The 25,821-nt window shown below is 41.0% G+C and overlaps 2 protein-coding genes across 11 annotated transcripts in view; one reads left to right on the top strand and one right to left on the bottom strand.

The window, feature by feature from the left end:
• The window catches only part of ralgapa2 (Ral GTPase activating protein catalytic subunit alpha 2), a 109,394-nt gene extending 104,763 nt beyond the window's left edge, over positions 1-4,631 (top strand). For 6 of the 10 annotated variants that reach the window (XM_028000231.1, XM_028000242.1, XM_028000241.1 and 3 more), the window contains one exon: positions 835-4,631. In XM_028000231.1, the coding sequence (XP_027856032.1) occupies positions 835-986 (152 nt within the window). In that variant the 3' untranslated portion in view covers positions 987-4,631. Of the gene's footprint in view, positions 1-672 lie in introns of all 10 variants that reach the window. The other 4 variants (XM_028000239.1, XM_028000236.1, XM_028000238.1 and 1 more) reach the window with 2 other exon arrangements.
• A 2,821-nt stretch (positions 4,632-7,452) lies between these two features.
• Positions 7,453-16,971, bottom strand: insm1b (insulinoma-associated 1b). Its single transcript, XM_027999798.1, has one exon. It carries the CDS (start codon positions 10,103-10,105, stop codon positions 8,603-8,605), a length of 1,503 nt encoding a protein of 500 aa, XP_027855599.1. The 5' UTR covers positions 10,106-16,971; the 3' UTR covers positions 7,453-8,602.
• Between the last annotated feature and the right edge of the window lie 8,850 nt (positions 16,972-25,821).

The following is a 25,821-nucleotide window of genomic DNA, read 5'->3' as shown; positions in this document are numbered from 1 at the left end:
AGCCCGGCCTCCTCTCCCAGCGACCTGCAGCGCTGGATGCTGCTGGTGTCTACTGTGCTGCCTGTGTCTGTTATTCCTGCCATCTGCCATTCCTTTTAGCCGCTGCAACTTGAGATGCCTCGGAAAAATGGCAGGAAATAAAAGGATAGGAAAGAAAATAGGCAAGCAGATGCCACCTCAACAAAGCAGAAAAGTTGTTTAAACGGGCGGAGGGGGGAGACCCCCCCAGTAGTTCGGATTTGGTCGGGGGCGCAACGAGGAAGTCGATGTTCACAATACTTGATTGTCCTCAGCAGCATTATTACCATTAGTCGTCCCATAATCACTGATGGGAACTTTTTTTCCCGAAAAACGACAAGGTTCTACAATGGGAAAGCTCCAATATTCACAATAAAAGTGTAATGTGTAATTTTGTTTTCATTCAGAGCATTTTGCCATCACGCTGTGAACTGGATGCTTTCCTTCAAGCTGGAAAGGTGGCCTTTCTTTTTGCATTATATAAGCAAGCCAAGAGGGGCAAGGAGGGGACATGGGCTTCTCTTTTAGCAAGCTTTGCTTTTCAGCAGCATGTGGAAAAAGAAGCATGTAACTTTTATAACGGGCTGTCTAATTCCAATTAACTTGAGTTGAAATAATTCAGATCCTAACCAGTGTTTATTTTTCTTTTTGCAGCTTCGGTCGTAGCTTTGTGAATGTTGGTGAAAATCCTATGAACTTGGTTTAATGAAGAGTCAGATGCATGACACGGCATGCTGGGATGAACATCGTACAGACAGTTTGTGTGAAGCTGCTAAACTTCTCTCTCTGCAAACTCTTCATCCATCTCTCTGCTAGGATCCCTGACTGGCAGCGTGAGCCCCGAAGGTGGAAATCCGACAGCGGAGTCGGCCGAGCAGGTGTCTCCCACCCTGCCTCGTTCCACCAAACAGAGAGTTTCGGGAAAACTCCGCAGATCAGCGAGCGCTATAAGCAAATCTTCAAACTAAGCTCTTCAATCTGTCCCCCGTCCTCAAGAGTGAAGCCTTGAATCTGCTGTGGAAGAACCTCAAACACCCTGCCGGGACTGCAAGATTGTTATATTTTTGTCGTTTTTTTTATTTTTGTGTCGTATAAACATTAATTTGAGCGTGGTGTCATTTTTAATTTAAGTGGCTATCAATGATTTTTGTCTCTACATTTCAGTTTGCTTTACTGGCTTAATTGAGACAGGCACGAGACTAAACCATGTTTCATGATAGGAAGACTTAAGAGTCTTAATGCAATCTGTGATCCAAGTGTGACTTTTATTCTAAGACTCTAGAGCTCTCTGAAAGCGCTAGAAAAACTGATGTTCTTACTATAGTAAGGAAATGGGAGACTGCTTCAAGCTGTTTCATTGTCAGATAATTCAACACTTTATGTAAAGCACTGAATGACAGTTTGTGCTAAACATGCACAGGAGATTGGTGTCCTTTTAGATATTTGTATTTTACCTCTTTTTGCACCCGCCACTGCCTTCCTACGCCAGTGATTCCACATCAGGTGAGGTCTCAAGCTCTTGTCCTCCTCTGTAGCACCATTTCATTCAACGTTTGTGGAAGACTGATTGCATTTTCGGAAACTTTTCCAGGTGGATAAGTATGCCATGCACTACCACACCTGGGCACATAGTCTCTGTAGTGTCCGAGTTGTTTTTTTGGTTTTTTTTATCTGTTTGCTTTCTTTTCACCCCATCGTACAATCGATGGCATCCTTCTAACTTGAAATGAAATTTGTTTGTTTTTTTTACCATTCTCATTTTCCACTTTAAATGGATTCCAATAGATTTTGTCACCGTTTGATTTATGCAACTCTGCTGGAATGAGAAAAGACCACGTTTATAATCGTTATATGATGTCATTAACCTGGGCTTATGTCCGGTAATTGGATAAGTTTCCTCCTGTCTCTTTCCTCCGCCATCAGTTTTCCCTGTCCTGTGATGACACTGACATTCCAACATTCCCAACCTACCACTGTGTTTTGCACTCGCTTATCACTAGCATTGAATGTTCCTCTTTTGTTGAGTTTGTTTGGGATTCAAGTTGCTTTCATTTGTTTTGTTTTTTTTTTTCTTCTGCATTTGCTAAATTGAATGAATTGATTAATCATTTTGTTGTTGTAATATGAATCCTGTGCTGTTTAGAGGAAAAAAACGCCAGAACCTCAGGTGAAACCTTACTCCATGCACTGGTGTGTGTGTGTATATATATATGTGTGTGATGTATGTGACAGTTTAGTGTTTTCATGTACTCGAGTCTCTCTTATGAAGCTTCTCACAATACCTGTGTAATAAGAAATGCCGATAGATCTAGAGATGCACCAACATGAGCTTTGTGGCTGATTTGATCACATCCAGATTTTTCTTCAAAATCTATGATACAATAGCCTTCCAAGTATTTTTTCTATTCTTCCGACTTTGACTGGTTGCTGTAAAACAGGTTTGAGGTTTGTTTTTGTTTTTTTTAGAAAGGCCAAATGATTGAGTTGACATTTAAAACTGGCTTTTCAGACTTAAATTAGCACAGTTGGTACAACTAAAATAACTAAAACAACAGACTCCATGCATATTTCAAGATAATGTAGATCCTTAATGATATACGTCTGTTTCTTGAGAATTGGATTATGTTTTACAAATTTTTTTGAAGGAAAAGTTAAAAATCCTGTTTTTCTCATTTTCGTTAATTTCAAACTGTGTTTTAAAGAGTCGCTCTTGGCTATAGAATAATCCGGTTCAGGTTTGAGCAGTCATCTATTAATAAAGTCTAGACTCAATAAAAACAGTTAAATTGCCCTTTATTTATCACCAATGAGATGATTCAAAGAAGATTTTAGCTTTAGCTTTGCTAGCAGCTAATTATTAGCTAGTCGCAGTGTTCTGTCATTCCTCTTAAATCTATTATATTCAGTCTGTTTATCTGCCACATATTATTACCTGAGTACCTGGTTTAACACAGCTGGTTTAACCAAATGATCTTGGTCACCCTGACATCTTTATTAGGCAACTCTTTTAACACAGCAGCTGAAGAACTACTTCCTTTTTAACTTCAAAATTAAAGCTGCAAACATATGCACTGGGGGACTCTTATAGTAATTGTTTATTCTTCGCCGTGAGATATTCTGATAGCACTTGGATAATGCTACTTAGACTGGCTTCACTGGGAGGAGAAATAGCGTCATTTAATATCTTGATGTCCTGCTGCAAATACTTTCCAAGTCACCACATCCATGACAGATAGTGGCTGAAAGCTCAAAAAGATAAAACAAGCAACTTTTCTGCACTCTTGCTCTCTCTGCTTAATATAGTGGAAAGTCCCTTATGTCTGTGCCTCCTATGACTTCATGACTAAAGAACTTATCGAGACTGAAAATGGCTAACTTTGAGTCGTCTTTGTTCAGTAACAGCATCCACACCAAAGTGTGATGTTGCTAGATATGGCCCACTAGAAAATAAGGTTAATTTTGATGGGCTGCTTCAGCTGTAAATTGCTGGAAAAGCTCATTTCTTGATGCATCTCTAAATTTAAGACTTATTTTTCCACTGTGTTGAACATTGTCTGATCATCTCATTGGTATAATTGATCCTTCTCCTCCATCATCTCTAAACAACCATGTCTTGTGCCTCCCACTAAAACAACAGGTGGACTTAGGATTTTTTCTTTTTTTCTTAGCATCTCTCTCCATCTTCATCTCAGAATGGAGTGTAACCAACTCCTGCTCTTTCCCATGATCCTCTCTGTCTCCATGTGTCCTCCTGAGGCCTCGGCTGCTTAGGAGGGGGTTGAGTTTGGGTTTAGGTGGCGTGCCAGAGCTGAACTCTCACCAGACCTCTTAGCAACAGCCAGGCCAGAAGCACTCACAACCTGCACGCTCATGGTTGTCATGGCAGCCAGGTGTCCAACCCCCATCCCCACTCCTCTTTCCCCTCCACCCTCCAACACTCACACTGTACACTCACACTTTCTGAGAGCTCCACCCAAGCTGCAACACTATCCCCATCTGTTGCACTACTATGCCTTACCGTCTTTCTCCAAGATCTCACCTCCTTTTGTTTGCTCATTCCTACAGCAGAATATGGGGAATCCAAACATGAGGGGGTCTCGCAGAAATGTTGTTGTGCTTTTTATTTGGTTGTCTTTTTGAAGAATGTATGAACATATAGGCCTGGATCGCATCTGTGGTTTTTGTTTTTTTTCCCCCCAAAGTCTCTCGAAGGAAAAACCTGCTATGTGGATCTAAAGATTGTAGCTTGTAGAATTATGTGTTTTGAAGGGATGTTTTACTCCTCTTTTAGTGGCTTAGTCGCTGGAGGTGTTCGGACCAAGATTGTGTGACTTATATTTGTGAAGAAAATGAGTTAGTCCTTAGACGTGTTATTTTTCTCTTCTCGTTTTAGAAATCCTTGTACATTGTGTCAATTTCAGGGGCCTCATTGCCCTCTTAATATAAATATATTAATGCCTGTAATATAATCTTTGTATAAGAAAGCAAAAAAAAAGCTTGAAATTTTCATCATTTGTCAACATATCAAAACTGTTTTTAATGACCAAGGTCCTGCTATCTTCACTGGAAATGTGAAAATTGAAACATTTCATTAAATCGTTTTTAAAATTCTACGTTTTGCTGTGTTTCTGACTGGGAAGTTGCTAATGTGGGTTTTTAATCTGTGATGCTGCTGTCTCCGTGGGCTTTCTGACCCCAGCCCGGCTGTGCCATCAGCAGCAGGGGTAACCTGACCCTCCTCCCATCTGTCTCCCCTGCTGCTCAGACCTACTTAGAGGAGGCCTGCGTAATGGAACCTCACCAGGAGGTACAGGTGCAGCGGCTGCAGCACCTACAGGTACCCCTACCTCTCCTGGGCCACATAAAGGCACACGAAAAAGCACTTGACCATAATTGGAGCCCTGAATCTGTATGTGTGTGGGGAATAATCCTAATGTTACCTAATTTTCACTGGGCTCAGCGCTCGTCATTGACTTTAGATATGTTACAGCAGAACAGGCTGACACTGTGATTGCTGCCTTGTATCATTTCATGTCTTTGTGGTCCATTCTCGCGCTTCAAATATCTCTCCTTGTTGCCGAGGGAGATGAATGTTTGTTAAAAAAAAAAAAAAGAGAAAAGAAGTTTAATTTGCTTTGAACAGGTGTGGAATATTAATAAAACATGGTTAACTATAGTATAAATCAAGGGTGTAGGTTTGGTCTAAGTTTTGGTGGGACCTTACAACTTACTAAACTAATCAATGTAGATTTTCGTTTATTTATTTTGTTTTTGTTAAAGAATACATATGTTTGTTTTTTTTTTAATTAATATGGCAAAAGTTGGTCGGGACTATTTTATATCCCTTGAATATTGGTCGTGACATGTCACGACCGTCCATACCCAAACCTACGCCCATGGTATAAATCAGGCCAGAGGAGGTTGAGGTGAAAGTATTTTTGTTTTTTTTTTTAGCTGTTGGTGGTCAAGGTGATGAAAGTCTTTCTAGTATTTATATTATTTAATAATACAAAGTAATACTTCTAGGTACACATTTCACTGATTTGCATTATTTTAACTACACTTTTGTGTATAAAATTTTTAACGGTTTGTCACTTGTACACTTACACATCTGTAGTCTTTTGGATTTGGATTTTATATGATAGACCAACACAAAATAGTTAATACTTGTGAAGTGAGGAAAGTAAACACAGGTACAAAAGAAAGATTAAGACAGGTCAAGGTAAAGGTTGTGAAGAAGTTTAAACCAGAGCTGGGTTATAAAGGGATATCCCAGGGTTAGAAAAGTTTTCATAGCACTGTTCAATACATCATCCAAAATCAGAGAAGCAGCCAAGATATGCCTTGTAACTGCAAGAGCTGCAGAGATCCACATTCATAGCTGGCCTTCGTGGAGGAATGGCAACCAGAAAGCTGTTGTTGATAGAAAGCCACTCAGTTTGTCACGACCCATCTAGGAAACACAGCAGATATGGAAGAAGTTGCTCTGGTTAGGTGAGGTCAATGTTAAACTTTGACCTACAAGTAAAGCACATCATCACTACAGTGAAACATAGGAGTGGCACCAAAATGATATTGAGGTAGATGGAGCTAAATGCATGGCAGAAGTCTCTATGTTCATTTACCAGCAGGACTGCAGAGCTATAATAAGGCATAGATCAAAACATTCATGCAGACCTAAATCCAATTTAGAATCTGTCAATACTTTAACAGATTATCTGCATCCAATCTGAATAAGCTTTTTTTATTTTTTTGCATGAAAAGAGGCAACATTTTAAGTTAAAAGCTGATAACTATACCCAAAAATACTGGTCTTGCAAAGTCGTGACTTGAGGGAACTGAATTACAAATCCATGCCTCACTTTATATCTATTTCCTTTCGCATCATGCTTATGCTCTACTGTGTCCTCTTTGGCTGAAATGTGACGAAATCTGAAAACCCCCAAGGATGTAAACACATCTGCGAGACGCTTAATGTCCTGAAAGTTTGTCCGGCGTTTGATTTTGGTGCTACAACACGAGTGCCACAACTTCAAAAACTTCAAGGCGTTTAAGTTTGAATTGACGCGTCTTACTTCGAGCTTCACGTGTCCTGCCGATCTAAATTCACTTGTGGACCTGATGATTCATAAATCATCTTGCAACTCAGGAAAAATTAAACCCAGGGAGTTTCTCTCTCTCTTTTTTTTTTTTCTTCTTCTTCAAGAAGCAGACAGATGTTTTACTGCTCCAGAGGTGAGCTCTGATCCACCACCTCCTTTGTCCCGCTGTCATGTCCTGACATGGTATTAAAGGCAGGAGGGGATTTATGATAAGGCTCTAAGTGCTCCTCTCCTCTCTTGAGCCTCTGCAGCGATGATTTACAGAAAATCGCTCTGATGAACGGGGGGACTGAATGCGGAGGTTCGGTTCCGACGTTAGTTATTCACGGGGAGCGTCTCTGGTTGACGGATTAAACTTTCAAGCTTTTAAAGTGTAAAACTTACAAATGGAAATAAAAGTCTATTTTTTACCCTAACTGGTAAATGACTCGGACATAAAGGTCAGACTTGACTCTCTTCCTATTCGGTTTTGAGACATTTTAACAAATAAGTTAAATAAGTTTGCGAACTCTTTATTTAATCGTCCTGGTGTGCGCACATGATAAACCTATCAATTTGCGCAATTAGAATAAAAGAAAATATGTTATAAATTAGTTTATGTAATTTCTAAAAGTCGGATTGTTGTTTTTTTTCTTTTTTTTTTTTTTTTTTTTTTGCTGCAAACGTTTTCTGTTTTCTTTGGATTGTTCTGCTTTAATGTTTGAAGTGAGACGGTACAGACACCATAAAAAGCATAAAAAATATTATTTGGATTAGTTAAGTGCATTCATTCCTACAAAAATATTTTTTTTCTTAAAGGGAGTAATTTGAAAAAGTTCAAGAAGCCTGCGTGTCTTTTTGAAAATATTTTTTTTTTTATTTCGATAGACACCAACGATGTACACATACAATCAAAGCGCTATAAAAGCCAACATTTAAGAAAAATAACTTGTCCTTAAAAAAGATTGCATCTAAGGTAAGAGCTTTACGTTTTTCTTTATTATTTTTTTTTTAAAACACAAGAGCTGTGAAGATTGATGATTAAAACCCGACCCACCACAATTATCACAACTAATAAATAAAAGACAGCAACCGAAAAAAATAATAATAATAATAATTGAAAGACATTTGGCTATACGACATGTAAACTGCCAGGACGATTCACAGGGGAGGAAAAAAAAGAAAAGAAATCACAACAATAAGTTACATAAAATAATTAGAATAAATAAATAAATATGATGGAAAAATATTGCAACAATCTTCAATAATAACGATGATGATGATGATAATAATAATAATAATAATAAATCGAATAAAATATGTGCCAGCATTCAAAATTAAAACAATCTATGTTGACTTTTTTAAGGCAGTTATACAGCAGGATTTGGATGTGTATGCAGGCTATTTAAGACTAGGCTTTTCTGTTTACTAAAGGCATTTGTGGTTCTACTAAACTGGGAAAATTCTTCAGTCACACTTTTTCTTTTTTTTCCCACCAAGACAAAGTTGATAACGTTCTGTCCTCCACAAACAAGCGTAAAGCTACAGTGATAGAGCAATCACGGTCGGTGAATTCAACAGACTTTGATGGGGAGAGAAAAAAAAAGATTTCTGAGATTTTTTTTTTTTTAAGACATTTCTTAGGTCTAGAAGCTATCATTGAGCATGTGCTGTGCTAGAAAAATACCCTTTAACAGTCAAACTAACGCTTTGTATTCACTTTCCCCCTCTTGATAAACTAATTTGAGAAATAAAATCTCAAAATAGGCCTATAAGTAAATTAAATATCGAGACAAGCATTCAACAATCACTGATTGGCATGAAAAAGACACCACTTAAACATCAAACAGCCCTGCCTTTCATTGGCCTAAAGTTATGGCAGTGGGCAGCTTTTTTATTATCTTTTTTTTTTTAACCCAAAGCCACTTTTTTGTTTCTATTTTTATTATTATTATTATTTTTTTTGTATTTCCCCCATCAAAGGCACAAGTTCTGTGTTGTCTTCAGCAGGCAGGGCGCACCGGCATTTGCAGCAGGATCACCTGCCTGTTCTCCGAGGGGTGGCACTTGTTTATGTGCCTGGTGAGCCCCGGTGAGCTGGGGAGGGTGGCGGGGCAGTATTTGCACGGGTAGATCTGGGAGGGGTGCATGAGGCGCAGGTGTCTCTCCTGGCCTGCCCTGCTGGTGAAACTCTCCCCGCACATCGTGCACAGCAGGCAGTCCACCGGGCTCAGATTCAGGGGGCTTTGGTTTGAGGCTTCCTCTGATGATGCTGAGGAAGAGGAGGAAGAGGAGGAGGAGGCGGAAGGGGCGGACACTGGAGCTTGCTCGGCCGCTGCACGGTCGCTGGTTTGAAACCCGTGCTCTTCCAGTACCTTCTTCTGCAGGGCCTGGTGAGCCATGATGTGTTTTCTTAGGTACGCCTGCCGCTTGAACCTCTTCCCGCAGAACTGGCAGTCGTACGAGCCGTCTTCAGAGCCCGACTCGGACAACCCGGGACTCGGGGTGTCTCTGTCACTCATGTCTTTGGTTTCGTCGGAGGCTGGCTTGACGCCCAGCGGCTGCATTTTGGCCATGTCGGGTTTGACGCCCTGCGCAGGCGGCACCGCCGGCGCGCCGGTGCTGGTCCGCGGTTTGTGCCAGCGGCGGTGAGAGGCGAGGTTTGCCGGGCAGCTGAACATCTTGTCACACTCGGGACACCGGTACTCGACCCTGACTATACGGGAGCATTTGTGCTGAGCCAGGGAGAAGGGATCCGCGTACGCCTCTTTACACAGCTGGCACACAAACTCCCCTAAAGGTTTGGTTCCCCCGGAGGACTGCGCCCTCGGCTTCATCTCCACCGGCCCCTCTTTGATTTTCAGCCCGAGCACCGGAGAAGTGGTCACCTCGTCTTCAAAGTTGAGCTTTCTGATGGCTTTGGGTTTCTTTGAGGCGGCTTTAGGTTTTCGCTCTGCTCCCTCGGCGGCGGGTCTTTTGGTTGCGACCCTGTGGTTTGGTACTGATAGGCTGCTGCTGCTGCTGGTGCTGCTGGTGGTGGTGGTGGTGTTTGTGATGGCTACGCCGCCCCGGCTGCTGTTGCTGGTGCCGATTTTCAGGTCCACCGGAGCGTACAGGAGGTGGTCCAGGCCAGAGAGCGAGGCGGCTGCGGGGAATGACTCCGCAGAAACGGGCGAGCCCAGATTGAAACTTCGCTCAAAATATCCCCTGTCGTGCTCCTTGCTGATGGGTCGGGTGGGGCTGTAGATGGCTTGGCACACCGCTTCTGGATTGCCGAACTGCTCCGGCTTTTCCAGCCTTGGCACCGGCGCGTCGGCTGCGACGAAATCTGGTGATACCGAGGCGCGGTCGGGGCTTGACGCCACGGACATCGGCGGGGAGGGGTCCGTCTGACTTGGCAAGGCAGCTGGGGTGTGTAGCTCCTGGAGATCATCCTCATCAGATCGAGTCCTGTAGGAAACATGTGCGGATTTCTTGTTTCTTTTCACCAGGAATCCTTTGGGCATCTTGGCGAGTAACAGCGGAAAGGCACTTCGGAGAGGTGGCTGAAATCTGGAGTATCCAGGTTGGTTTAAAAAATATGGCAACACCAGAATTTTAGGGACTTTTTACTCCCCTCTATATCGATCCTTCTGTTGCTGAAATGTTTTCGTCTCCAAGGCATAGCTCCACTCTTTTTATGCCGGAATGATGCTATTGTTCTCGCCCCCCCCCGTTGCAGCATCCCCGACCAATGGGATGAAACCAAGATCCCAGTGGATTTTATTGTGGGAGGGCTCTGAGCCTGGGGTCGGTGGATTTCGTTGGAGGATGTGCAGATAGCTCAGCAGATGTACTGGCGGTTTATTACATTAATGCTGCACGCACAGCCTCCCTCCCCCGACCGAGGCACACGCCGGGACCCTCCTCTTTTTACGGTCTGATGGGCCCCTACACAAATGCACACGTGCCACTGCTTTGTGGCCCCCCTCTGGGGGGCCTCTGAGTCGCTAAAAGGGAAATGTCCATCAGTGCTAAAATCATCACGATTTTAACATTTTTAAAATTTAAAATCAGAAGGTTGTAAAAATGCTCGTTCCTTCTAAAAATTCCCTGAGATGTTGGTGAAATGTGCAGCACAAAAACAGGTTTAAAATACACGCTCTCTATACCTTTGCGCCATCTTTACGCACGACCTTTACGCACACTATTTGCTCACAACTGAATATAGCAACTTTTATTTTTGTCCGCTTTTATTTTATAATATAAGCTCTATAGAGTTGGAGTATTCCTTTATTTTGAGGGCACGCGTCTGTCTCGGTAGTTTAACCCGACATATAAATCAGACATCTCGCTGCATACATAAGTAATAAGAAAGCCCTCTGGTCTTTGTGCACAATGGCCACGTCTGCGTGTGCGTGGATATCTTTTTTTTTTTTTATCGTTTCAAAGGCAAATTGACCTCTTAACTGTGAAAAAGGACTCGCAGGCAATCTGGGCCACAGCGAGACGCGTGCTGGGCGGAATCAGCGCTGCAGACAAAGAGGAGGGCAGCAGCAGCCAAAGCTTGTGATGGGACATTCTGCACTGATATTTAAAACCGGCGTTGCATCTACTTGTAGGAAATATATTGTTTTCCGGAAGTTCTAAACTTTTTATTATTATTACTGTGGCTGTAAAAAAGGCAAAATTAAATAAATTTTTAAAAAAGTTTTCAAGTTTGACAAATTTAAAATGTTGCTGTAATAAAAGTGTTTAACTTAACTTATTTCTCTTCAAGTACAGGCCCTCTTTGTTCTCTTCGCATTTTGCACATTTGCCCGAGTTTCCATTTATTGCCTAATAATGCAGGCCTATGTGCGATAGTGCGCCACTTGGAAGAGGGCGCATTCTTTCCCCCTCTTTCAGTGCGCAGACCAGGGAGGAATTAATCTCCATCGTCGTTCATTGTTCCCCTCATTTGCATAAAGCTGCAGTATGACCAAGTCAAATAATTACACAATCGAAGCTCAGCCGCAGGCCTGCAGCCCCCTTTCAATAGGCCTCTATGTCCCAGAGCCTTCTCTCACCTGCTTGAAAACACACCGTTATGTTGGTTCTGTTCGAGCTAAATTATACATTTGATCTGGGCTGACTAAATAATCATATTTAAGAATTAAAACTTAATGCAGCTGGGGATACTTTATAAAGTGGGGGGCGGAGGGAGTTTAATGGGTTGATTTAATGGGATGGATATCTATTCTTTAAGGTTTGAAGATGTTTAACCAGTTAATAACTTAAAATAATTTGCTTTTGCTTTATTTAGCGCATGTTGTTTCTAAAATGCAACCTAAATATCCTGACGCCATCTTCGCTCCCTCTGCTCCGATTCTTGTTGTTCTCCAACTCTGCTCGTCTATTAGTCGTGGTTTGTTGAAACTACAAGCTTTGATGGCATTTTAACGAGTTCCTCTTTCCCTCGAGATAATTTCTGTGGGGCGCGTGGGCCTGTGTTGCCGGCCCCGCATGCGCGTGTTTGCTCAGTGGCGCGTGCTGCCCCGCGCGGACGGGAAGCATAGGCGCCTAATTAGCATACAGCTGCAGCCGTTTGTTTTCACTGCAGCCTCGACCATATTCTCCAATACCTCCTCACCTGCTTTAAGATTTATTTTAGTTATAGTTTTATTCTAAACTTTATGTCATTCATCTTGTTAAATGGGTTTTACAAATACCTTTCAATTAATTATTGTTGAAAAGCTGTTTTACTTCAGTAATTCGATTCAAAAAGTGAAAATGATGTTTATAGTGACAGAAAATGACATATTTAATGCGGTTACTTCCATTCTTTTAGAGGATTACGACTTCTGGTTAATGAAAATTCAAAAATGCATTCTTTTAATAAATTGGAACAAAACTTCTGGCCAGGTTAAAAACTGTAGTTTTGATACAACATGTTAATGATTGTCCAGCAAATAGTTACTGACAGCCCCCACAAGGAGGATGGAACACTAAAGGTCAGTGCCGAAGCTGAATTGTTCAGAGTGCGAGCATATTCACTGAAAGTTTAGTGGAAGAAGAAACTGTTGTTGAAAAAGCTTGACCACAGTCTAGAGAAAAATTTTAATTAAAGCCCAAGAGGTTGGAGGCATTACAAAGCATAGACTGGAGTCACTGCTTAAAGAACCAATACACAGAGGAGTGTTTTGCATGTATTGTGTTAAGCCACTCCTAAGCCTGAAAAAACAAATCAAGTGTTTGGACCACTGTTGCTCCAAAGCTCCCTTTTCAGATGAATGTACATTTTTACATTTCATTTATAAAATCGAGGTTCCAGCCTGTTTGAGGTCCTCCATCATCTGCAGTTTTGTTCAACTGTGTTTTAGCAATTCCCAAGTTATGTTTCCATCATTGCCTCCATGGGATGCTGTACACGGCATGGATAAACTTATCAGGAGGTCCACATTTTTGTATAATTTGTTTTAAGTGTTTAGCAATATTAAAATATCAAAATTTTGTGTTTTTATTATCTGTAAGTCATAACTACTGAAATGAACAGAAATAGAATCAGTTAAACACATCTCTGTAAGTTTCTGTCTTACCAACTTAATTTCTGAGATAAAGTAAGTTTTCAATGATCATTAAAAATGCATATGTATATGTAAAAATGTTTTTTTTTCAAGACTAGACCTACTTCTAAACCCCTGCGCAACTTGCAGATGGGGCTCTTACAGGTCCGATGCTTGAAGAACCGTCAGAGAGCAGAAGTTACTTCATTGCACCACCTACAGGAGGAAGAATTAATCTTGGGGACAACAGGAAAGTTCTCCTCCTGTGACTGAAGGTTTCCACACAAACATTTCTGCAAACACTGTGCTGTTGATGCTGTTAAACATTAACTTCAGTGCAGTGGGGGATGCCTGTTCTTACAGAAGCACGCTCTACTTCCCACATGAGTGATTGCCTCCATGTGCTGCGCCAAACTGAGACAATTTGAAAGTGCAACAGGACATGACTGTAATTGGTGCTCACTACAGGACCACTTTCAATGCTCCGTCAATCAATTATTGTAATGGATTATCTGAGGTCCTATTCTGGCTGCTTGTAATCTGATACAGGGCTCTTTCAGCACCATGGAGAGAGCCAGCGAGGGATCCAGATTTAATCACGCTGGCTTTGAACACAGCACAGCCTCGGCCTCAGCCTTTGTCCACTCCAAAACTAGGAGTAGAAAAGAGCCGGCTAAGGAGAAACAATAGGAGTGTAGCACAAAAGCGCCAGAGTGTAATGAACCAATTGGTTTTTGAGTACAGTTTTAAAGCGCAATTAGTCTTGTTGCAATGATGGACAACACCTCCAAATGATCTAAAAAGATTTTGGAGCCAAAGTTAGTCAATTCCTTTTTATTGTTTTCAACTGTGATCAGTACATCTGTTCTTTCAGTTAGCTTACTGTCAAATAGTATAGCTTCTTACATCACATTTACAAAGCCCTGCGAAAGTATTTGCAGGCCTTGAGCATCTTGACATTTTGTCATTTTAAAATCACAAATCATATTGGGATTTTAAAATATAAACCAACATGAAGCGGTGTGTTTTTAGAAAGCGAAAGGAAAATTAAGCAGGTTTTCAAAAGTTATTTAAAGTAAGAATGGGGGAGAAAAAGCCTGTCTAGCTGCTACTACAGAGTCAGTGTGAATGTCAGTATAAATCTACGTTCTTTGTAGAACACAGGAGTTTGTTAGAGAAAATTAGTAAACGAATTGCAAAGTTTAAAGCAGTATTAGGTTAGAAAACCATATTCTGAAAATAGAATATGGTTCTCGATGAGAACTCTTGAATCTATTGCCTGAAAATGAAAAAAATATGGTTTAAATAAAAACCTACAAACACACGGCTACCCAAACTGACAATCTGAATAAGGAGAACCTGAAAAAGCCCAGAGAGAGGAACGGCCAAGAGGCCTCTGGTAAGACGGGAGCATCTGAAGACAAACACAGACCCACAAGAAGACAATCCTTTGCATATCACTGATGAATCATGATGGTGGCAGCATCATATTGGGGCTGATCTTTTTCATCAGCAGGGGAAGCCAGTTAGAGTTCACTGGATGAACGAGCAAAAGTTTCAGTCTCCAGATATGACTGGAAACGTATTCCAAAAGACTTGCAGGTGTTATTGGTTCTAAATATGGTTCTAATTATTGGCTCTGGTGAACTGAACAAATAAATTAAATTGCTATTTTTAATGAGTAAATAAAAGCTATGTATCCTTCTATTTCTCTTCACTTTTATGTGGTACTTTTTTCTTTGTCAAATATATAAAGTCCCCATAAAACAATTTGTGGCTGTAGCATGGTGAAATGTCAGATATGATCACTCTTGCTAGTGACCATAAATTCACATAAAGCCTCGGATGTATGTTAATGTTTGATGTATTTCTATTAGTTTAAAAAAATAACTCAAAACTTTTCGTTGAAGCATGTTTCATATACTTGATGTTCCTTTAAAACGAGGACCATAAACAAGCTGTCATTACAAAGGGCCTCTTAAGATAATATACCGTTTCTGATTTTCCTTGGTGGTTTTTGTAGGGTAAACAAAAAAAGTGGTAATTTTCTGGAATTTTGCATGAATAATTTAATAGTGGTGAAAAACTTTGTTTAGCTTCTTAATCTAGAAACAGACTCTTGCTTGTATCTCCTGATATTTCTCCGCAGACGATTACTTCCCACTTCCTCTTCTGTTGGTCTTTGCAGGCCGATCACATCAGTTAACTGGAAGTTTGGATCATACATTTTCCCCGATTTCTCCAAAGGCCATGGAAGACATTTGTGGGCAAACTATGGGAATCCAAAGTATTAAAATACAGTCTAACTCCAGCTGTAAATAAAAGAAAAGGCAGCACTTGTAAGAGGTTTGCTGCGGCACCAAAAAAAGATCAATGGGAAAATTGCCTGTTTGGCCATCAGAGCAACACAGAGGTCACTGTCTAGACTTTAAAGTGTACTTTAGAAGGTTGCCCATGAGACCCGGTTGCTGTGAAAAGCTCTGCAAAGTGCTACACCTCTGAGCTTAAGGCTAATGGACCACATGGACTTGACTTGACTGGGAATGTCCCTGATGTCGTTGGTACTTCTGACAATTATGCAGATCATTTTTCGCAGACAAGGACATGTTGGGTTTTTTTTTCATGCTTTAAGGACATTTCTGCAAACGTACCGTGCCGCTCTTTTGGCCTTTCGCAAAATGAGCAACATCTGAACTATAAACTGAAGTATTCTTTTTTTTCCCGCTAACAGAATATGGAAAATGTGTGTGCACGTTCACCTGAACAAACGCTTCAAAGGGACAACAATAGACCATCCTTTATTCTAAGAAGCCTCTTGTTGGGGAAGAAAAAAAAAAAGAAACAGATCTTCCTGCAGACCGGGCCTATCAGTCGCTTGAGTCCCAGGGGCATGTTTAGCCCTAATTTCCTCATCAGAAACAGCAGAGTGTCTCTCGGTAATCTCTGCAGTCCATTGGTTGTTTGGGGTGGAGTCCCCTGTCAGAAAGCATGCCCTGGAATGTTAAACGCTAATTCACCTCTGAGCTGTGGAGGTGGATAAAGTGATTGTTCTATCTGGGAGCTGATTAAAACAGGCTCTGGCCCATCTCCCCCCGCTGCGCTCACCTCTGACGTCCATCACATTCATTTCTGTATTCATGAGTGGATGAGAAAGCACAGGCTGAGCGGCTGCCGTATTACGGATAATAAGGCCAGCGGGCACCACATTCACTGCCACAGGTCCCCCCTCCCTTCCTCCTCCTCCTCCTCTCCCCACCCGGCCTCGGCTCATTCAATTACTTCACAAGAGTTCTCCGAGGCACAGCTGCACTATGGGGGTAAAGAGGAGCAAATTGAGGTACATTCATGTAGACACACACAGTACACTCCTTCCAGATACAAAGACATGGAGGAGGCATGCACGTTGGATCAAGAGCAGTCTGCATATAAAGGATCTCACTGACAGGCATTTGCTTAGTAGTCAATACACTTCTCACACAAGTAAACAACAAAAAGACGGTCCATCTTCTGTTTCTCTGTGGCTGGTAAGAGAAATGAAATCAAGCCCATTGCTCATGGGCTCCGTATATGAGGTTGCCATTATCGTGATGAAAGTGTGGACAGCAGCTGGATCATTGAGGAGCATGAAAGATGGACTCTGGCAGACCTAATGGGCCTTATCCTTTATCTGTTGACTAGTATCCGTTCATCTAAAGATGCATTAGGCCCATGTGAAAACCTCTGTTGAATTCACAACTATCCGCTGTTTGAATTATTCATAAAGTTATATGTTAAACAAAGCCTCAAAATGTGTTTGGGTTTCCTGGCTGCTGGCCATGGTGCTGAAGTTCTGCCAAGCTGACTATAACACCCCCCCTCCCACACACACACACACACACACACACCCCTACATATATATGTACATATACATTTTCTTAAACAGTCTAATAAAACAGAAAAATGATTGCTCGTATAATATCCCTGACACGGTTTTAAAAAACTGTCACAAATGGATTAAAAATGCATAGACTTTGCTGAAGCAATATGTGCTGTTACAATGACATTTCTTTCTAAGCAGTCTTTGGATGAAAATGTCATCAAAAGTCTCTGCTAAAACATTGAGTCAGTTGTTAAGCGTAGCGCTACCTAAGTAATGCACAATGTTAAAGCTTGACTTTTACATGCACTGTTGAACTTTGCATGCCGCACTTTGTAGAACTAAAAAAAAAAAAGAATTAAAGTTCAAAGTCCCTTTGAACCTTAACACATTTTTTAACATTTTTGAGAATTGCTAATGATTAGCATGAATTGATGGCATATGGGCTATGTCTTATCCAGGACTCTCAGCTCTCCGACTTTGACTGAACCATTTTAACATATCAATATGCTGCGATCTAAACCATGGTAACTCTGGCTGCATGTTTAGGATTGTTTTCTTGCTGGAAGATGAACCTCCAGTCCTTATTTACCACCATCATCCGTCATCCATCCATCTTGCCAAACCTCTCCCCCAGAGTTTCCCCATATCACGACTGTGCCACCGCCATGTGTCATTGTGTATGTAATGTGTCCAGAAGTTAGTTTTCCATCCCACATGGTGTTCTGCATGTCATGTTAAATTTTGGTATTTTAGTTTGTGTTTGCTGTGTACCCTTCATGGCTTGTGGGAAACTGTGAACAAGACTTTTTTTTAAATGATTTTCCTGTCAACATTGGGTATCTAAATGTGTAAAAATGCAAAATGCAGTTATTTAGACTATGTAAGTGCAGCCATAAAACACGTACACAAAGAGGAGAACCTTTTATTCGCATTTGGTTTGGGAATGCAGGATTTTCCAAACAAAGAATTCCCAAAAATTGGCACACTCCTTCATTAGATGGCATAATTTGCATTCTCTTATAATTGTGCTGCTTCCTTGATTATTAAATGATCACCCTAATTAGGGAGCATAATAGGGTTAATCAGACTCTGCTCATCACACTTATTATTATTCCTGAAAGAAGAAAAAAAACGAAGGGAAAAGATACAGTACTTGATTAATTATATCAGCCTTTTCATCCGTTGGGCTACCACTCCTCCCCTCTCCCCACTCTGAAATTAATATCATGTTGTAAATGGAAGGAAGGAGCTGGCCGGACACAGACAGATGAAAGATTTCACTCAAATTAATTAAGCACTAATTATGCGGCGGGAGTTGGGAGCAGTTTGCATAATGAGGCCTATCAAAAGAGATCAGTCATGGAGAGGAGCTGTAGAGTTTCTATACAGCCTTCAGATGATGCGCAGACGCCACTGCAGTGCATGAAGAGCGCTGGCGGAGAAGTGGGAAGAGGGTTAAAGGACTTTGAGGAGTGTTTTTGTTGGTTTGTCAACATACTGCCAGTCTGAATCTTCCTCGCTGGTGCCACGAACATGGATTATTCCATTCCTCATCTGCCCCGAGGCCTGTGGGTGTATTTTTTTTCCCTCTCAGCTTAAGAATCAGATAATGAATTCCCCTGTCCAGAAAGAGGCAATAAGGACACAATGTACCTTTAAGTTCAGGCTAATCACAAACAACCTGCCTCCACACTCCAGGGAGCTTTAAAGGCCCTAATCACCTCCCACTCTAATTCTTGTGGTGTCCAGTTATTGTAGATCTGGGACTACACTCCGGCTATCTCTTTAGACAATGGGAAAAGGGATTAGACAGAAACTCTCTTTGCCTTAATCACCTGTTTAATCATTGCCACTGTGTTGTGGGCTGAGTTACTTGAACTGATTTGTGCCGTAGCTGCAGCAATCATGAGTTGGCTAATCAGGGTGTGCGGCCCTGCACTGCCCTTAAAGGTCCCAGAGTGGAATTACAAAGACTATGATTAGTTAATCAAATGAAGAACCCAATGTCCTTCCTTTATTTGTGTATACACCTTATCTAAATGGAAATTGTATATCCGAGGCACTTCCAGAAGGACACATCTACATGTGAATGATCCTCCTTGAGGCCTCGGCGGTGAATACCAAATGAGATCTTTCGCTTCCAATCATGGTGTTATGGCATTGTGGAGACTTTTGCATGTCTGAATGATATTTGTTGTCGGTGCTTATGTGAATGATGCAATCACTCGGCCTGTTGTGAAGTAAATCAGGAGGCACCAGGCAGCAACTCTTCAAATGGGCACAATGGTCTGCAGAACAATGTCAAGATTGTATTATTCTGAGAGAGGAGAAAAGAGCTCAAAGACAGAGCACAGTGGGCACATACAAGATGCAAAATACTGCTTGTATCATAGTTAAAATGATATTTCTCTTTTTTTCCCCCGTAGGTTCACATAGAGCTGGTTAGAGCATCCAGAGATTGTACTGAAGTAAGAGCAGCAGTGTTTCAACATTTTTACTTAAGTAAAAGTAATAAAGTAGGTTACTCAAGTATTGAGTAAATGATAATAACGTCTGTTTTAATATTTTCTAATTAAATTACATTGAAAAGTATAATATGTGCAAATTCTGGAATTTTAAAGACTAAAGAGAAAAAAATAAACAAAAAGGTAATTATGTGCATGTTTTAACAAGGTAAAGTACCTTTAATGACAATGTGGTGTTACTGTGTAAAACAACAAAGCTTTTTGTACAAACAAGAAGTCTCGCTTTAACTTAACTGCAGGTTTGTCTGCATCTGGTGGATTTTTACATTTGAAATCATTGAAGAAGGGGGACCTCGCAAAACACAAGTCATGTAAATATGCCAGATTTAGCCACAACGGGAAATTTTCCTCTGCAGATGATTTTGATTAAAATAGATTTGTTCTTCATTCAGAGAGGATGCAGAAAAGCTATTAAAATTACAGTAGTGATACTTCATAATAATATTTAAGTAAAAGTAAAAAAGTATGGTGTAGTAAAGCTACACCCAAAAGAATTTTTTTTACTAAAAACCTATGAAAATAAATGTACCTGAGTAAACTACCGACCTCTGGGTTTTTGTTAGAATAGATATATGACAACCTTAGATTATGTTAAAGAAAATGAGATAATTTCACTGCTGTTAATTTACTTATTTCTTCTTTTAAACTTAGTTAACAAGATTACCATTACTCATTTGATGCATCTGAATACGGTAAATTAGAATATTATTGCATCTTTTTTTATTTTAGAAAGGCAATTGAAAGAGTTAGATTAATGACACCCATTCTTTCCTTTGAATGATTATGGGCGACAGCGTAATCATTCAGTTTCTCCGAAAATTAGAATGTCACGTAATATGTGTATACATATAATTTATTAAAAGCTCTTGTGTGAAATTTGTCATTTTCAGAACAATCATCTGATTTATCTGAAATTGATTTTTTCCATAAACTAACTCAAAATACATATCAACATCAATAAAAACAATCTGCTTTAAGATAAGATTCTATAATTAAATGTTTTCTGCACTGATAGTTTTACCCAACATATTTAGCATATGTTACAAATGACAACACTTCCTTTCATTACCATCTGAGTGAAAATTAGATAGATTTAAATGGATTTTATATGTTTTTTTTCTGCATAGCCACCGCTTCTCTCCTTTCAGTCAGACATGCTGTTAGACATTGTTCCTAAAGAGAAAAAAATATCCCCCCATTCCTTTGTGGCAACTTCCTTGTAAGGCCAGCAGACTTGACCTGCTGACTCCTCCTGGAATCACCTATTATTCGTCAGTGACAGCAGCCCCTTGAAGGGTGGGTGGGTTCCCTGGAAGGTACAGGGTCGTGGACGTCCCAATCCATCTCTGTCTGCCAAGCGATTGATTGTGATTTAGCGCACAGGAGCAGGAGATGGTGGGGTTCCATTCTGATGAGCGATAGGTGGGAACCCTTTGACTCCCAGCACATGGCAAGCAGAGTCAGGGCTATGATGAGGGGTCAGAGGCAGCTGGTGGGGGGGGATCTGGGGATGAGATGGAAGAAACAAGGGGGTTGCATTGATCACAATATAGAAGGTGTCAGGGATCCGGGACAAAGCCCCCAGACCAACCAGCAGAGTCTATCAGATACCCTATCTATCATCTGCCCAGCTTTGTGGTTAGCACAACGGTTGTTAGCTAATTGTTTCATCTTCAGGGGATCCATCATCAGGGAAGAAGACAGTGCACCACCAGTAAAAGGACACATGAGCAAGCTTTACTCCAGCTGGAGCAAATAAGGCTGCATTTTCCCCTGTAGATCTTCAATTAGATGATTAAGTGCATTTGCATTCAGCATGTTGCTTTAAATCAGATGTTTTCGTCTAAGGATTGCAGGCTACATGGTGGCAGTGAGGATGATACATTTATCAGACTCACATTTTACCACACATTTTTCTCTCAAATCCCTTAAGAAACCGTTTACTGAGCAAACGTAGGCGTTGTAACGTGAGAGATTGCGCAAAAAGTTTGAGGTGCATGAATACTTTTTCAGGATACTCTACGCAATATTTGATATGTGTGTAATAATTTTACGAAAGCTGCAAAATCTTTATCCTGTTCTTCACAGAGTCATCTCCTCGGTGTAGACAAAAGATTTCTCTTTAAGGACGTTAAGTCCAGAAACAGCCTCTCTTCACTGGGTCACTCCATCAGTCTAACTCCATCATCATCCTAAGTCCACTCTGTTTCAAGGCATTTTTATTCAATGAGTTGGTTATCATCTATTTACTCCATACCACCCAACCAGCCATCCATTAGCTGTTCCCGCTTATCCTTTTAGAGGGTTGTAGGATGGGGAGGGTGCTGAGATCCACACACAAAGCCCTCCGCTGACCTCTTTGTTGTGAGCTGCATTTTTCTCTTGAATTTTTTTTTATCATAATGTACCAAAAGGTTGTACACTTAGAAAACATATTGTACCCAGACATATCTTGAAATCTCCTGTTTATGTCGTAATTCGACATGTGGCAGTGCGAGTGCCGGCGTTGCCAGTCACAGGAAGTGGTGTCAGCCAGGTGGATGAGGGGCCTGTAACCCGATCTGCTGTTGACAGAACGGGGACAGGTGCTCCCAGCTAAACTAATCCACATATGCATGCTCGACACAGGTCATCCATTAAGGCAGATTGATTCAGAGCTTTAAGGGGCCGTTCCTCAACAATCCCCGGCCCGGCCTTACCTTTGCTGTTGCCATGATACCAAATTGCAGTAATTCAAGATGGCCTGTATTGGGAAAAAAAAAAAAAGGGAAAGGAATGTCCACTCTGTTTGTGCAGCAATAGCGATGGAAACATTTTGTCACACAGGACATCAGGACATGAGGGAACATTTGGGGAGCAATTTATCTCTAAACTTCATGAAACGAAAATTAAATGACTGAGTGGGTTTTCAGTGTTAGATACCCGTGATGATACTCAAGCTTCACTCAACCCAAGCTGCTCACTGGGAAAATAACGACACCCAGGGGAGGGTTGAGTGAGGCACCATGCGTGACGGTGCCACATAAAAACCTCATATGCGGAAAAAAAAAGAAAAGCACACAAACCAGAAATCACTTTGATTCAGTGTTATTATCAAACGCACTCCCGGTGAGGAGGGACTCAAATGCCAAATAAAGGTTTACAGGCAGAGGCCAGGCAGCTGCTGCTCTCTGATTGGCTGAAAAGCTCAGCAGCGATCTCACCTGTTATCCACAGCCCAGTGCATGGTAAACACCCTGAGTGAGACCTGTGGGGGGAAGGAGCCCATCTGGTCAGCAGCATTAACAACCATCTCTTTAACAAAGGCATCCTGCAAAAAGACAAAAATAAATAAAAAAGTAAGGAGAAGGGCACAACAGGGCACATTAGCCAATAAAAACAGGCAGTGCGTGACATTTAGCGCCTGATGCAAGGCTTAGAGGAATACAGGTTACTCACTGTCTGTCTTTGCAGCAGCAGCCCTTGGCAATAAAAACAAAAAGGCAATCTCACAGAGCGAGAGGGAGGCCGTGCATAAAGCTGCCCGCCTCAGTTGATGATTCCATAATTTCTCTATAAAGTTAAAATGCAAGAAGGAAACAGCCAGAGTCTCCAAGCCATCCACATACAGTTGTTTTCCATTTTGCCGGACATCAAATTTAGAGAGTGTCATTATGCAGGAGGAGGAAGGACTCTGACAGCTAATTTACTCTGAAGAAGAATGGCCTGTAAACGCAGGAAAACATGAGGCAGATCAGTGGAGAGGCAGCCGCAGAAGACCAAACAGTGCCACCTTGTGTTGAAAACTCTTCAGATTGAGAAAACTTTCCCTTTTTTTCCCTTCCCTAAAATTTTATTTTTTTGACTAACTTTTAAAGATCAGTGAGAATCCTTTGGTCTCACCATTACAATGTCTGTTATTTTTTATGCATCTGAGTAAATTAGAACATCAATTAGTTTATTTAAAAAAGTGAAATAATTAATTACACAGAAAGTGATTCATTTCAAGCCTTTTGTTGTTGTTTAGTTGTCGTATTCACAGCTAATGAAAACTCAAATTTATTTATTTATATTTTAAATTAGAAAATTGTATCAGACAACTAAATGATTTTTAAATGTCAATACAAAAATGACAGACCAGGTCCTTATAGAATAATAATTTAGCATCAACATAAAGCTTGTCAACTGGGCAAGCCTTACCACCCTCCACTTCTAACTGGGGGGGCAGTAAGAAGTGGTCTAAAAGTTCCTTGTAGATTGCTGTGCTGACTTTAAACTTAATAAAGTGAACCAACACCACCAGATGACACTGACTGTGGGCACTTCACACTAGACTTCATGCAATGTGAGATCTGTGCCTCTCCACTCCTCCTGATTTCCAAAAGAAATACAAAATTTTCTTTAATCTCCACAAACAAAATGAAATCCTGTTTCTCCTTGGCCCAGGTGAGATGCTTCTGACATTGTCTCTGGGTGGCTATGAGTGGCTAAACAAAGGACATCAGACAGCTGCTCTGCATATCTGTGTAGTGTCCATACCATTTATATCTTTTTCTACCACATTTTTTCCTTACACTACACTTTCCTTTAACATACTTTCTGAGAACAACCAGCTACTTTACTGGAAGCATAACCCTTTATGGCTTATGCTTCTTGTTTCACTCCTGTTGAACAACTGTCAGGCCAAAGCATAATATTTTTTGTATTAGAAATTATTCTTTATTAACCTGATGTGATATTCTAATGTTCTGTTAAAACCAGGTTGTGGGTTCTCATTTGCTTTAAGCCCCAAAAATTTAAATTAACTCACATAAATCGCTCAATGCGCAGTGAAACTACGTCGTATTTCAGTTTTGATTTTTAGATTGAATTACTGACATAACTGAGTGTATTCATAATATTGAAACTTATTTAGATGCACCTGTAGCTGGTCGATTGGTTCTATTTTTACAACTAGAAGGATAACGACAAAGTCTAAATGAGATCTGGGGAGGACAAAGACTGGTTTTGAAGACAGAAAGGTTTGGGGTGGAGTTTGAACAGCAAGCAATGGGCTCTCTACAGCTGCTGGCACTAATGAGGATAATTACCCGTGTAATAACATTAGCCTATCTGAGGGAATGGAGGGGAAGGACAAGTGGTTGTGTTTGTGCGTGTGTGGGTGGCTGCGCGCGCGCATGGACCGTGCACATGGCTCGCCTTCTATCTCACTTGTGGTCTCTCCCTCATTCCCTGAATCTCAATATCTCTTTGTTAGCCCACAATAATTGTATTTGGGCCTCATATCCGCCATATCAGATTCGAGTTTGTACAAGGTAATTAGCAGAGGAAGGGAAGCCTCCACACCAGGAGGACAAATGCCCCCATGACATCATTCTGGCTCCACTCAGGAGGGGAAGGTTTTCCTTTCCTTCTTTCTTTCTTTCTTTTTTCTTTTTTTTTGTTGTTTCTTTCTTTCTTCTTTTTCTCCCCATTTACTCATCTTCATCTGCCTCTCCATTCAGCTGCTGAGAAAGAATAGTGATGGAGGGCAAAAAATGTGAGCAAAAGTTGATGACACTGTAAAGGAGGAGAGCTGGGATTAAGAAGATAAAGAAATGAGGAGAGGTGGGAGAGATAAAGCAGAGAGAGGAGATTTGAGATGAGATGGAGGGCTGTGTTTCTGCAGCAGGCCGTAATCTCCAATCAGCTTTTACTAACAGACAGCGGGGGAAAGTTCCTCAGTGCTAATGCAGGCGGCCACTCGGAAGGAGCCGGTGTATCCAGCTGGGAGTCCAAGGGATGAGGAGGGGGAGGATTAACTGGCACTCAGGTGGAGAGAGATAAAGAGAATCAGATGGAGACCCTGTGGATGATCACGCCCTCTTTCACTCCATCCACCACATTTTCTCCCTTCATTTTCAAAGAACAAATGTACATCGGCGCTCTATGCTTTCTGGGTGGAGTAGTGACATCAGGAGGAAATGATAGCGGCTTAATTCAGGGGTGACTTATGTCTGATTGTATCCCTCTTGGATTTGAGTCAAGACTTTCTCTTCTTCTCTTGTGAATGATTTTATGATGCGTGTTAAGGAGCCAAAAATGATTTCACTCTATGGTTTGACTATTCTTAGACAGAACATCTAATTAAGCTACATTTTATTTTTATTTCTTTGGAGAGTTATGTTTAAGGTGTGAAAAGTGTGCATTCATTTAAGGGCTTTTCCCTTTTTTATTGTAGAATTAATTCAGAATAAAGGCACATTTTGCTGGCACGCATAAATGCATCCCTTAAATATATAGCTTGATTCCACTGCAATAATTTTTCTGCTCTAGCTGCATTTCTTTTTCACTTA

This window comes from Xiphophorus couchianus, chromosome 19 (assembly GCF_001444195.1).
Source record: "Xiphophorus couchianus chromosome 19, X_couchianus-1.0, whole genome shotgun sequence".
Classification (NCBI taxonomy): Eukaryota; Metazoa; Chordata; class Actinopteri; order Cyprinodontiformes; family Poeciliidae; genus Xiphophorus; species Xiphophorus couchianus.
Note: the sequence above shows the minus strand (reverse complement) of the source record. Positions and strands in the feature narration are given on the sequence as shown.